General features: G+C 42.9%; 1 protein-coding gene and 1 non-coding gene across 6 annotated transcripts in view; both read left to right on the top strand.

Annotated features, from left to right (window-relative positions):
* ASH2L (ASH2 like, histone lysine methyltransferase complex subunit) overlaps positions 1–12,046 on the top strand; it is a 44,201-nt gene that overhangs the window by 17,740 nt on the left and 14,415 nt on the right. For all 5 annotated transcript variants that reach the window (XM_064368740.1, XM_064368739.1, XM_064368738.1 and 2 more), the window contains 2 exons: positions 8,426–8,593; positions 8,889–9,082. In XM_064368740.1, coding sequence (XP_064224810.1) covers positions 8,426–8,593; positions 8,889–9,082 — 362 coding nt within the window. The remainder of the gene's footprint in view (positions 1–8,425; positions 8,594–8,888; positions 9,083–12,046) is intronic.
* Positions 1,466–1,572, top strand: LOC135271497 (U6 spliceosomal RNA). Its single transcript, XR_010339661.1, has one exon. It is a non-coding gene; the product is annotated as a U6 spliceosomal RNA (small nuclear RNA).

The raw sequence follows: 12,046 nt of genomic DNA, 5'->3' as shown, positions 1-12,046 counted from the left end.
AGGGTTACTTTGAACTACCGTCATCAGCCTTGTCAATCTAGAATTAGGGTACATCTCAGTCTTTTACCGCTGCCTCACCCCATCTCTCACTAGATTCATCCAGAACGTACAAGAAATAACCTCCTTTTCTGTTCCTTCCTATAAGCTCCAGCCATTTTATATACATATATGGTTTTTCATTTTTCTATTTTGAACTAATTTTAAACTTGCAGTAAAGTTGCCAAAAATATGGTTTTTTTCTCACAAAGCTTTTCCTAATGATAATATCTTAGAAAACCATAGTACAGTTATCAAAACTGGGAAATGAATGTTGGTAAATATTATCAACACAACTAAAGAAAGACCTTCAGGCCGGGCGTGGTGGCTCAAGCCTGTAATCCCAGCACTTTGGGAGGCCGAGGCAGGTGGATCACGAGGTCAAGAGATCGAGACCATCCTGGTCAACATGGTGAAACCCCGTCTCTACTAATACAAAAAAAATTAGCTGGGCATGGTGGCGCGTGCCTGTAATCCCAGCTACTCAGGAGGCTGAGGCAGGAGAATTGCCTGAACCCAGGAGGCGGAGGTTGCGGTGAGCCGAGATTGCGCCATTGCACTCCAGTCTGGGTATCAAGAGCGAAACTCCGTCTCAAAAAAAAAAAAAAAAGAAAGAAAGACCTTCAAATTTTATCAATTTTCCACTCACACTTAATTATTTCTCCTTAGTCTGTTGTAGTCTTTATCAGTTCCAAAGCTATTGCTTATCTTTCATGACCATGATATTTTTTAAGTGTTTTTTGAATATTCCTCAGTGAGGATTTGCCTGGTGTTTTCTCATGATCAGACTGAAGTTATGCAGTTTGGGGAAGAATAACACAGACATGATGTCTTATAGTATCATCTCATAGGATTCATGATGTCAGTAGATCTTATTGGTTACGTTGACCATGATCATTTGGTTAAGGCAATTATGCTGGCTTTCTCCACTATAAAAAGCTACTATCTTTCCCTTTATAGTTAATAAATGTCTTAGGCAAAATACATCAAATCTACCTATGCAAATATCTTGTTTGTTTTTAAACTTATGTCTACTGATTTTAGCACCCATCAGTGGATATTGTCTGCCACAATTATTACTGTGTTGTTTGGTGATTTTCTATTTCCTCTTTCCCTTTTCCATTTATTTAATTGATTACTTATATCAGTATGGACTCACAGGTACTTATTTTATTCCAAGGAGTATAATCCAATACTTTGATTATCTTGTTGTTTAAATTATTGCAGCTTTGGCCAGTAGGACCTTCTTCAAAAAGTTGGTTCTTGTGTTCTTTTGATAAACTGCATCTTTTTTGTTTTTTTAAATACTTACTTTGAGGCATCAAAAGGTGTTCCTAGCTAATCTTATATTTTCTGTACCTCAGGCCTACTTCTTCACTGAGCCCTGGTTCCTTTGATTGGAGCATGTTGTTTAGAAGTTAACATCTAGACGCTCATTTCCGTAGCACATATACCAAAATTGGAACGACACAGAGAAGATTAGCATGGCCTCTGTGCAAGAATGACATGCAAATTTAGGAAGCATTCCATATATTTTTTTAAGTAATAAATAGTAATCAATATCTAGGTGTTAGGTGTACTGTTACTAGGCATCATTGCTTCTAGACTCCCTCAGTGGTCAGAGGTAGGAAATGAATGTGTGAGTTTGTACAAACCCACATGTACACACAAAACTGAATTTACATTGGTACCTGGGATGACAGCCTTCTTCCTTTCCTTATTGTAACGTCTTTCTCCAACAGTGGGAAATGTGAATAATTAGATAATTATCTACAATATATGTACTTTATTTCACATTATACTTTATTTATTTTGTTATAGAGATCAGTGTCTCACTCAAGCTGGTATGCAGTGATGCAGTCATGGTCACTGCAGCCTCAGCCTCCTGGGCTCAACTGATCCTCTTGCCTCAGCCTCCCGAGTAGCTGGGACCACAGGCACACACCACCACACCTAGCTGAATTTTTGTTTTTTAATTTTTTAGAGGTGGGATCTTTGTAGGTTACCTAGGCTGGTCTTAAACTCCTGGGCTCAAGCAGTCATCCTGCCTCAGTCTCCCAGAGTCTTGGGAGTGAGCCACTATACTTGGCCTTGTTCATATGTAATGTGCACATAAAGTAGTTTCAGAATTTCTAACCCCTGGGAGAAACATTTGCTAAGTAGATTATAGCATTTATGTATAGCTCTTTTTGTCTTTTGCCTTGCAGTACCTAGTCCAAGATACTGGTAACTTAAATTAGTTCTTTTCTTCCCCATCTCCTTCAGTGTGATCATGTCCAATTAAGTTAGGTTCATTTGCTGATGTTTGATGCCATTTTGGATTCTCCCACATCTTGATTGATTGTGTGTATGTATGTTTGGAATGAGGATGTGAAACACGACTATGGTTCTGGGAGTCAGAGTTGTACGGAAAGGTTTACAAAATGTCACTCCCTCATCAACCCTACAATGCCCTTCTCATTCTCTTTTTTCTACCGTCTTCCCAGTTTCTAGTTTATCCTTCCTGTATTTCTTCTTCACAAATGAGCAGATACAGTGCATTTATATTTTATTGTATCTTCTTTTTTCTTCATTTGTTTTTGGTTTTGTGGGGGTTTGATTTGTTTTTTTGAAGCTGCAAGGCAGTGGTGTGATCTCGGCACACAGTAGCTTCCTCCTCCCTGACTCAAGCAGTTCTCATCCTGAAGCCTTCTGAATAGCTGGGACTACAGGTGTGTGCCACCACCCTCGGCTAATTTTTGTATTTCTAGTAGAGACGGGGTTTTGCCATGTTGGCCAGGCTAGTCTTGAACTCCTGACCTCAGAGGATCTGCCCATCTCAGCCTCCCAAAGTGCTGGGATTACAGGCAGGAGCCACTACATCCAGCCTTATCTCTTTTTTTATACATGAATAGCAGCGTGCTATAGTCTTTGCCCCATGCAATTATTGTATTATTTTATTTATTTATTTATTTATTTATTTATTGAGATGGAGTCTCACTCTATTGCCCAGGCTAGAGTGCAGTGACGTGATCTCAGCTCACTGCAAACTCTGCCTCCCAGATTTAAGCAATTCCTCCTGCCTCAGCCTTCCAAGTAGCAGGGATTACAAGCAGGCACCGCCACGCCCAGCTAATTTTTGTGTATTTAGTAGAGATGGGGTTTTGCCATTTTGGCCAGGCTGGTCTCAACTCCTGACCTCGTGATTCGCCCACCTCGACCTCCCAAAGTGCTGGGATTACAAGCATGAGCCACATATCTGACCTACCTACCTACCTATTTATTTATTTATTTATTTATTTTATTTTATTTTATTTATTTATTTATTTAGAGAAAGGGTCTTGCTCTGTCACCGAGGCTGGAGTGCAGTGGTGCTATCTGAGCTCACTGCAGCTTTGATGTCCTGGCTCAAGCAATCTTCCCGCTTAGCCTCCCAAGTAGCTGAGACTACAGGCATACATCACTGCACCCAGCTAAATTTTAGTCATTTTTTGTAGGGACAAAGTCTCATTCACTGTGTTGCCCAGGATGGTCTTAAACTGCTGATCTCAGGCGATCCTCCTTCCTTGGCCTCCCAAAGTTCTTGGATAACAGGCATGAGCCATTGCATCTGGCTTCATTGTTTATTTGTTCATTTGTTTGTCTGTTTTCAAGATGGGATCTCACTCTACCACCCAGGCTGGAGTGCAGGCGTTTCAATCACAGCTCACTGTAGCCTCAATCTTCCCTGATAAAATCAGCCTACAAAGCCTCAAATTCACTCTCACCTTTTGCCATTTTTTCTTTGTGTGGAAGTTATGGGGTCCTCCCGATTATTCAGATTGCTCCTTATTTCTTTGGCTCACAGTTCCGCAGCCTGTATAAGAAGCATGGGACTAGCACCTGCTTCTGGTGAGGATCCCAGGCATGTCCACTCATGGCAGAAGGCAAAGTGGAGCAGGCATTAGATGGCAAGAGGAAGCAAGACAGGGAGGGAGGTGCCATGCTCTTTTTAACAACCAACTCCCTCAGAAACTGATAGAGTGAAAACTGAGTCACACCCCCACACTCCACATTAATCTGCTCTTGAGGGATCCATCCTTATGACCCAAACACCTCCCATTACACCCCACCTCCAACATTGGGATCAAATTTCAGCCCACACTTAGGAGGGTCAAATACCCAAACTATAGTGATACCTATACACTGTTCACCCAGCTTTTAACAGATCAAGATTTTGTCATGTTTGCTTTATCTGTTTCTTTCTTTCTTTTTTTTTTCTTTTTTTGAGATGGAGTTTCACTCTTGTTACCCAGGCTGGAGTGCAATGGCACGATCTCGGCTCACCGCAACCTCCGCTTCCTGGGTTCAGGCAATTCTCCTGCCTCAGCCTCCTGAGTAGCTGGGATTACAGGCACGCACCACCATGCCCAGCTAATGTTTTTGTATTTTTAGTAGAGAACGAGGTTTCACCATGTTGACCAGGATGGTCTCGATCTCTTGACCTCGTGATCCACCCGCCTCGGCCTCCCAAAGTGCTGGAATTACAGGCGTGAGCCACTGCGCCCGGCCTATCTGTTTCTTTATTTCTTTGTCTTGCTCTCTTTTTCTGAATTAAAAAAATCCCTATCATCCTACATACTGTAAAAACTATGCGCCTCTTAAAATATGTGGATTTTTCTTTTATAACCATAATAATTCCTTGCTATCATCTGAATTCAGTTTGTAGTCATATTTCCTTGATTGTCTTAAATACCTATTCATCCCCCTGAGATGTTTATTAATTACAAAAGGAAAATTGTCATTCCATTGCAAAATGGAGCCCACTGTCTAACAACCCATGCTTCCTTCTGTTATTTTTTTGAGATGAATTCTTGCCCTGTTGCCCAGGATGGAATGAAGTGGTGTGATGTCAGCTCACTGCAACATCTGCCTCCTGGGTTCAAGCGATTCTCTTGCCTCAGCCTCCCAAGTAGCTGGGACTGTAGGGGAGCACCACCGCACCCGGCTAATTTTTGCATTTTTAGTAGAAATGGGGTTTCACCATGTTGTCCAGGCTAGCCTTGAACTCCTGACTTCAGGCTATCTGTCCACCTCAGCCTCCCAAAGTGCTGGGATTATAGGCGTGAGCCACCGCACCCAGCCCTTGCGTCCTTGAAGTACAAATCTGTTCAGCTTTTTATGCAGTCATTACTCTTCAACAATCACACAAAGTGTCATCACTATGGGCTTTCAGTCACTAAAATTCCATTTATGTTCCTTTTTGATAAGAACATAAGAGACTCAAGACTCAATTCAAAGGACTAGAAAACCTAATTAAATTAGCAGAAAACCTGGAGAACCAAGCGCCTTAAGAACATGTTGGGTCTCATGGGGACTTAGTTTGGATCAGCCATGGGTGAAACAGGAGCAAGGAGCAAGAGCAACAACTGATGTTGTTTCTCAAACATGAGTCTTCTGCACTTGCCAGTAACTGGGAAACTCAGCTGAAAGCTCCCTCCTCAAGCCTGAAAATTTGTATTTCTTATCATCAGATACAAACATGAAAAGAGGAGAGGGGCCGGGCGTGGTGGCTCACGCCTGTAATCCCAGCACTTTGGGAGGCATAGGCGGGTGGTTCACGAGGTCAAGAGATCAAGACCATCCTGGTCAACATGGTGAAACCCCGTCTCTACTAAAAATACAAAAAATTAGCTGGGCACGGTGGCGCCTGCCTGTAATCCCAGCTACTCAGGAGGCTGAGGCAGGAGAATTGCCTGAACCCAGGAGGTGGAGGTTGCAGTGAGCCGAGATCATGCCGTTGCACTCCAGCCTGGGTAACGAGCGAAACTCCGTCTCAAAAAAAAAAAAAAAGAAAGAAAGAAAAGAGGAGAGGATCTGAGAAGATCAGAATAAAAGTATTCCTTCCTAAGTCATTCCATTGCAATGGAGAAACCTGGCAGGCGAGTGAAATCACTATTTTGATAGCATGTGTGATGCACTGAGGGGCACAACATTACCTCATTGGAGTTTCTGAGTAAAAATAACAATGACCTGGACCTTAAAATGAGGAAACAGCAGGCCAGAGTCACACCTGTAATCCCAGCACTTTGGGAGGTCGAGGCACGTGGATCACCTGGAGGTCAGGAGTTCAAGACCAGCCTGGTCAACATGGTGAAATCCCATTCCTACAAAAATACAAAAATTAGTCAGGCATGATGGCATGTGCCTGTAATCCCAGCTACTCAGGAGGCTGAGGCGGGAAAATCACTTGAACCCAGGAGGCAGAGGTCACAATGAGCCGAGATCACACCATTGCACTCCAGCCTGGATGACAGAACGAGACTCCATCTCCAAAAAAAAAAAAAAAAAAGGAAACACCAGAAAAATGTAATTGAGGGACATTCTACAAACTAAACTGACCAATATTCTTCAAAGTATCAAGCTTATGAAAGGTTGGGGAACTGTTTGAAATTGGAAGAGACTAAGGATACATGACAAGTAAATGAAATGTGGACTCTAGGATTAGAACCTGGGCCAGAAAAGGGGATATTACTTGGATAATTGGCTTAATTTTAAGAAGATCTATGGATTATTTAATAGTGTTGTATTATTAATTTTCTGGTTTTGACGATTATGTTATGATTATATGTGATGTTAACATTTGGAAAAACTGAATGAGGTACACACTAGGACTTCATCATTTTTTGGAAGTCTGAAATTGTTTTAAAACAGTTAAGGCCAGGTGCAGTGGTTCATGCCTGTAATCCCGGAACTTTGGGAAGCCAAGGAGGACGGATTGCCTGAGTCCAGGAGTTGAGACCAGCCTGAGCAACTTGGCCAAACCCTGTCTCTACAAAAAATTAGCTGGGTGTAGTAGTGCTTGTAGTTCCAGCTACTTGGGGGCTGAGGCAGGAGGATTGTTTAAGCCCAGGAATTCAAGGCTGTAGTGAGTCAAGATCACGCCACTACATTTCAGCCTAAGCAACAGCGTGAGACCTTATCTCAAGGGGGGGAAAAAAACTAGATAAGAGGCTAGGCACAATGTCTCATTCCTGTGATCCTGGTACTTGGGGGGCCAACACAAGAGGATCGCCTGAGGCCGGGAGTTTAAGGCTGTGGTGAGCTGTGGTTGCACCACTACACTCCAGACTGAGTAGGAGAGCAAGACCCTGGCTCTAAAAAAAAAAAAAATGGAAGGACGAGTGTGGTGGCTCACACCAGTAATTCCAGCACTTTGGGAGGCCAAGGTGGGCAGATCCCTCGAGTCCAGGAGTTCAACACCAGCCTGGGCAACATGACAAAACCCCATCTCTACCAGAAAAATAAAATACAGAAAGTAGCTGGGCTTGGTGGCACGTGCCTGTAGTCCCAGCTGCTTGGGAGGCTGCACTCCAGCCGAGGTAATAGAGCGAGATCTCTGTCTCAAAAAAAAAGAACCAAAACTTAAATCTTAATTTATTTTTTTAAACTATGATCAGGAGAACAAAACTTAAATCTTTTAAAGGAAAATTCATTTAAATTAAGTTCCAAACTCATCACCATTGGTTCATTATATTTTAGGGAATATGCAGTATAATTAATCAGATATCTTAAAGATAATTACACATAGGCTGGGTGTGGTGGCTCACTCCTGTAATCCCAACACTTTGAGAGGCTAAGGCAGGTGGATCACCTGAGGTCAGGAGTTCAAGACCAGCCTGACCAATATGGTGAAATCCCATCTCTACTAAAAATACGAAAATTAGCCAGGCATAGTGGTGGGCACCTGTAATCCCAGCTACTTGGGAGACTGAGACAGGTGGATTACTTGAACCCAGGAGGCCGAGATTCCAGTGAGCGAAGATCAAACCAATGCACTCTAGCCTGGGTGACAGTGAGTCTCAAAAAAAAAAAAAAGAAGATAATCACATATAATAAAAACTAGGTAACCTAACAACTTTCTCTTGTTTGTTCCTTTCTCATTCTTTGCCAGTATCTTACGTTGAGATTTTTAAACTCCTCAGTTAATATTTCAAACAGCTTACCTGATATTTGTGATTTTTAAATTTTGTTTTGGCTGGGTGCAGTGGCTCACGCTTGTAATCCCAGCACTTCAGGAGGGCTAGGCAGGCGGATCACATGGTGAGGAGGAGTTCAAGACCAGCCTAGCCAATATTACAAAACCCTGTCTCTACTAAAAATATAAAAATTAGCTGGGCGTGGTGGCGGGCACCTGTAATCCCAGCTACTTGGGAGGCTGAGGCAGGAGAATCGCTTGAACCCAGGAGGCAGAGGTTACAGCGAGCCAAGATCGTGCCATTGTACTCCAGCCTGGGCAACAAGAGCAAGACTCCGTAGGAGGAAAAAAAAATTGTTTTATTGGAGTGTAAGGGACTCATGTTTTTGTGGCAATTGGCCCCAAGAAGCTCAAATAAGTTACAGGCCTCTGTTTTAATCTCTGTCACTGTAGCTCCCCAGTTAAAGATCTCAGATGACCGGCTAACTGTGGTTGGTGAGAAGGGCTACTCTATGGTGAGGGCCTCTCATGGCGTACGGAAAGGTGCCTGGTACTTTGAAATCACCGTGGATGAGATGCCACCAGATACCGCTGCCAGACTGGGTTGGTCCCAGCCCCTAGGTAAGCTCGGACCTTAATATGGACATCACAGCAGATAGAGAGGACAGACTATCTGGCTAAGGGCTAAGGCTTCAAGGCGTTGGGTTGACCAGATTGAGGGCATAGAATTCATTTCCTAAGGGCTGAGCTGGTTTGCAATTCCCAGGATATTTTTGTATTGTTTCCTTGTGAGAAAGTTTTTAAGCAATTTTATAAAATTGACCAAGAAACAAAAAGGAATAGAATCTTTTTCCTTCATCAAACTAGATTTGACTTGCAATCTTCTGACTTACTGTGTATCTTTTTATTGGGACAGGTAACCTTCAAGCTCCTTTAGGTTACGATAAATTTAGCTATTCTTGGCGGAGCAAAAAGGGAACCAAGTTCCACCAGTCCATTGGCAAACACTACTCTTCTGGCTATGGACAGGGAGATGTCCTAGGATTTTATATTAATCTTCCTGAAGACACAGAGACAGCCAAGTCATTGCCAGATACATACAAAGATAAGGTGAGTTTGTCCTCTTCCAGCAGATTTCTGGCTGTGAAGACCTGTGGCAGCCAGTGCCTGTCGCTGCAGCTTATGTGTTCTCTCATGAGCTGACCCATGGCTCACACTTTTTCCTAACCTGTTGTTATAACATTTTCAGAATAACAGTAACAGTCAGTGCCCAAATAGTCATACATTCATTCTACCCATCTATCTTTTTTTTTTTTTTAGTGCACTACAGAGAAAATGGCAGACATCAGGACATTTCCCCACTAAGTACTTCAGGATACATAAGCCAGAGTTCAACCTGTTTAATTCATTATTTTGATAACAAAATTTATATAAAATGGAAGTATGGCTGGGCGCGGTGGCGCGTGCCTGTAGTCCCAGCTACTCCGGAGGCTGAGGTGGGAGGATCGCTTGAGCCCAGGAGTTCTGGGCTGTAGTGCGCTATGCTGCTCAGGTGTCCACATTAAGTTCGGCATCAATATGGTGACCTCCCGGGAGCGAGGGACTGCTAGGTTGCCTGAGGAGGGGTGAACCAGCCCAGGTCGGAAATGGAGCAGGTCAAAACTCCCGTGCTGATCAGTAGTGGGTTCAAGCCTGTGAATAGCTACTGCACTCCAGCCTGGGCAACATAGTGAGACCCCCATCTCTTTAAAAGTAAATAAATAAAAAAGGAAAAAACAAAGTATGGCCAGCCACAGTGGCTCATGCCTATAATCCCAGTACTTTGGGAGGCTAAAACTGGTGGATCATCTGAGGTCAGCAGTTCAAGACCAGCCTGACTAACAAGTTGAAACCCCGTCTCTACTAAAAATATAAAAATTAGCTGAGTGTGGTGGTGGGCACCTATAATCCCAGCTACTCAGGAGGCTGAGGCAGGAGGATCACTTGAACCTGGGAGGCAGTGGTTGCATTGAGCCGAGATTGTACCATTGCACTCCAGCCTGGGCGACAAGAGCGAAACTCTGTCTCAAAAATAAATAAATAAATAAATAAATAGTAAAATAAAATAAAATGAGTTATATAAATTTTAAATATACATTCACTGAGTTTTGAGTCTGACCCAAACCCCTATTGAAATGTAGGCTCCACTAGGCATGATGATTCACACCTATAATCCAAACACTTTGGAAGGCCAAACTGGGAGGATTGCTTGAGCCCAGGAGTTCAAGACCAGCCTGGGTAACATCGCAAGACGTCATCTCTACAAAAGACTAAAAAAATTAGTAGGACACAGCAGTTGGTGCCTATAGTTTCAGCTACTTGAAAAGCTGAGATGGGAGGACCATTCAGCCCAGGAGTTACAGTGAGCTGTGATCACACCATTGCACTCCAAAAAAAAAAAAGAGATGTCCACTCTTATCATCACTCGGGAAGTTTCCTCATGCCTTTTCCAGTGAGTCCACATGCCCACAGAGGCAACCACTGTTTTAACTTTCTTTCCCATGTACTTCAGTTTTTGCCTCTTCTTGAACTTATTTTGGGTTCATGCAATTTGTAGTCTTTTATGTCTGGCTTTTGAGACTTATCCATGTTGCTGCGTATATCTGTGGGTCCTTTTCGGCGCAGGGTAGTACTCCATTGCTTGAATGTGTCCCAGTGTGTTTATCCATTTTCCTACTGACAGACGCTTGGGCTGTCTCAGGTTGGGGCTGTTATGAACAAGATGCTATGAATATTCTCGTACAGGTCTTTCTGGATCATAGGATAGTTATATATTTAATTTCATAAGAAATTGCTAAAGTGTTCCCACCATGTATGAGAGTTTTAGTTGCTGACATTTATGATCATCAACTTAATTTTAGCCATTTTGTTGGGTGTGTAGTGGTATCTCGTGAGTTAAATTAGCATTTCTTTGATGACTGATATTGGGCATTTTTCATGTGCTTTTCAGTCACTCATCTATTTTTTTGTGAAGTTTCTCTTCAAATACTTTGCCTGTTTTTTAATTTGGGTTATGTATTTGTTATTGGTGATAGGGGTTCTTTATATATTCTGGAGTACAGTTCATTGTCAGATAAACATATATATATATGGGTTTTTGTGGGTTTTTTTTGAGATGGAGCCTCACTCTGTCACTTAGGCAGGAGTGCAGTGGTACGACCTGAGCTCACTGCAACCTCCATCTCCCGGGTTCAAGCAATTCTCCTGCCTCAGCCTCCCGAGTAGCTGAGATTACAGGTGCTCATTGCCATGCCTGGCTAATTTTTGTATTTTTAGTAGAGATGGGATTTCACCATGTTGGCCAGGATGATCTCGATCTCCTGATGTGATCCGCCCTCTTTGTCCTCCCAAAGTGCTAGGATTACAAGCGTGAGCCACAGCCCTTGGCCACATGTGTGTTTTTTAATTTTGAAGACAGAAAATGCCTAGATTCTCTGGAAGGATACCAGGACACTGGAACAGTGATTACTTTTTGCAAGCGAAACTGGGGATATGGGACCTAGTGAGAGAGACTTCATTTTACATGCTTGTATATCTTGGGAATTATTTTTTTCTAACCATCCTTAACCCATATATATATTAAGAAATTGAAATTTTTAAAATTAATGTCATCTGTTTCTCTGGGAGTGAAAAGTTCAATACACTCTTAAGAACCAGTAAGAAAGAGACGACCCAGAGACCACCTGTGGGAACAGATGGGAAACTAGGACGCGGTAGAAGGTGACCTTCAAACTATTTTCATAGAATAAGGGATTGTCAACAGGGTGGAGTGGCTCACGCCTATAATCCCAGCACTTTGGGAGGCCAAGGCAGGTGGATCACCTGAGGTCAGGAGTTTGAGACCAGCCTGGACAACACGGTAGAACCTCATCTCTACTAAAAATACAAACATTAGCCAGGTATGGTGGCATGTGCCTGTAATTCCAGCTACTTGGGAGGCTGAGATAGGAGAATCGCTTGAACCTGGGAGGTAGCGGTTGCAGTGAGCCAAGGTTGCACCACTGCACTCCAGCCTGGGTGACAGAGTGAGATTCT

The sequence above is a fragment of the Aotus nancymaae genome, unplaced genomic scaffold, assembly GCF_030222135.1.
Source record: "Aotus nancymaae isolate 86718 unplaced genomic scaffold, 86718_ANA_hifiasm-v0.15.2.pri h1tg000079l, whole genome shotgun sequence".
In the NCBI taxonomy this organism is placed as follows: Eukaryota; Metazoa; Chordata; class Mammalia; order Primates; family Aotidae; genus Aotus; species Aotus nancymaae.
The sequence above is the reverse complement of the archived record's forward strand: the minus strand, read 5'-3'. Positions and strand labels throughout refer to the sequence as shown.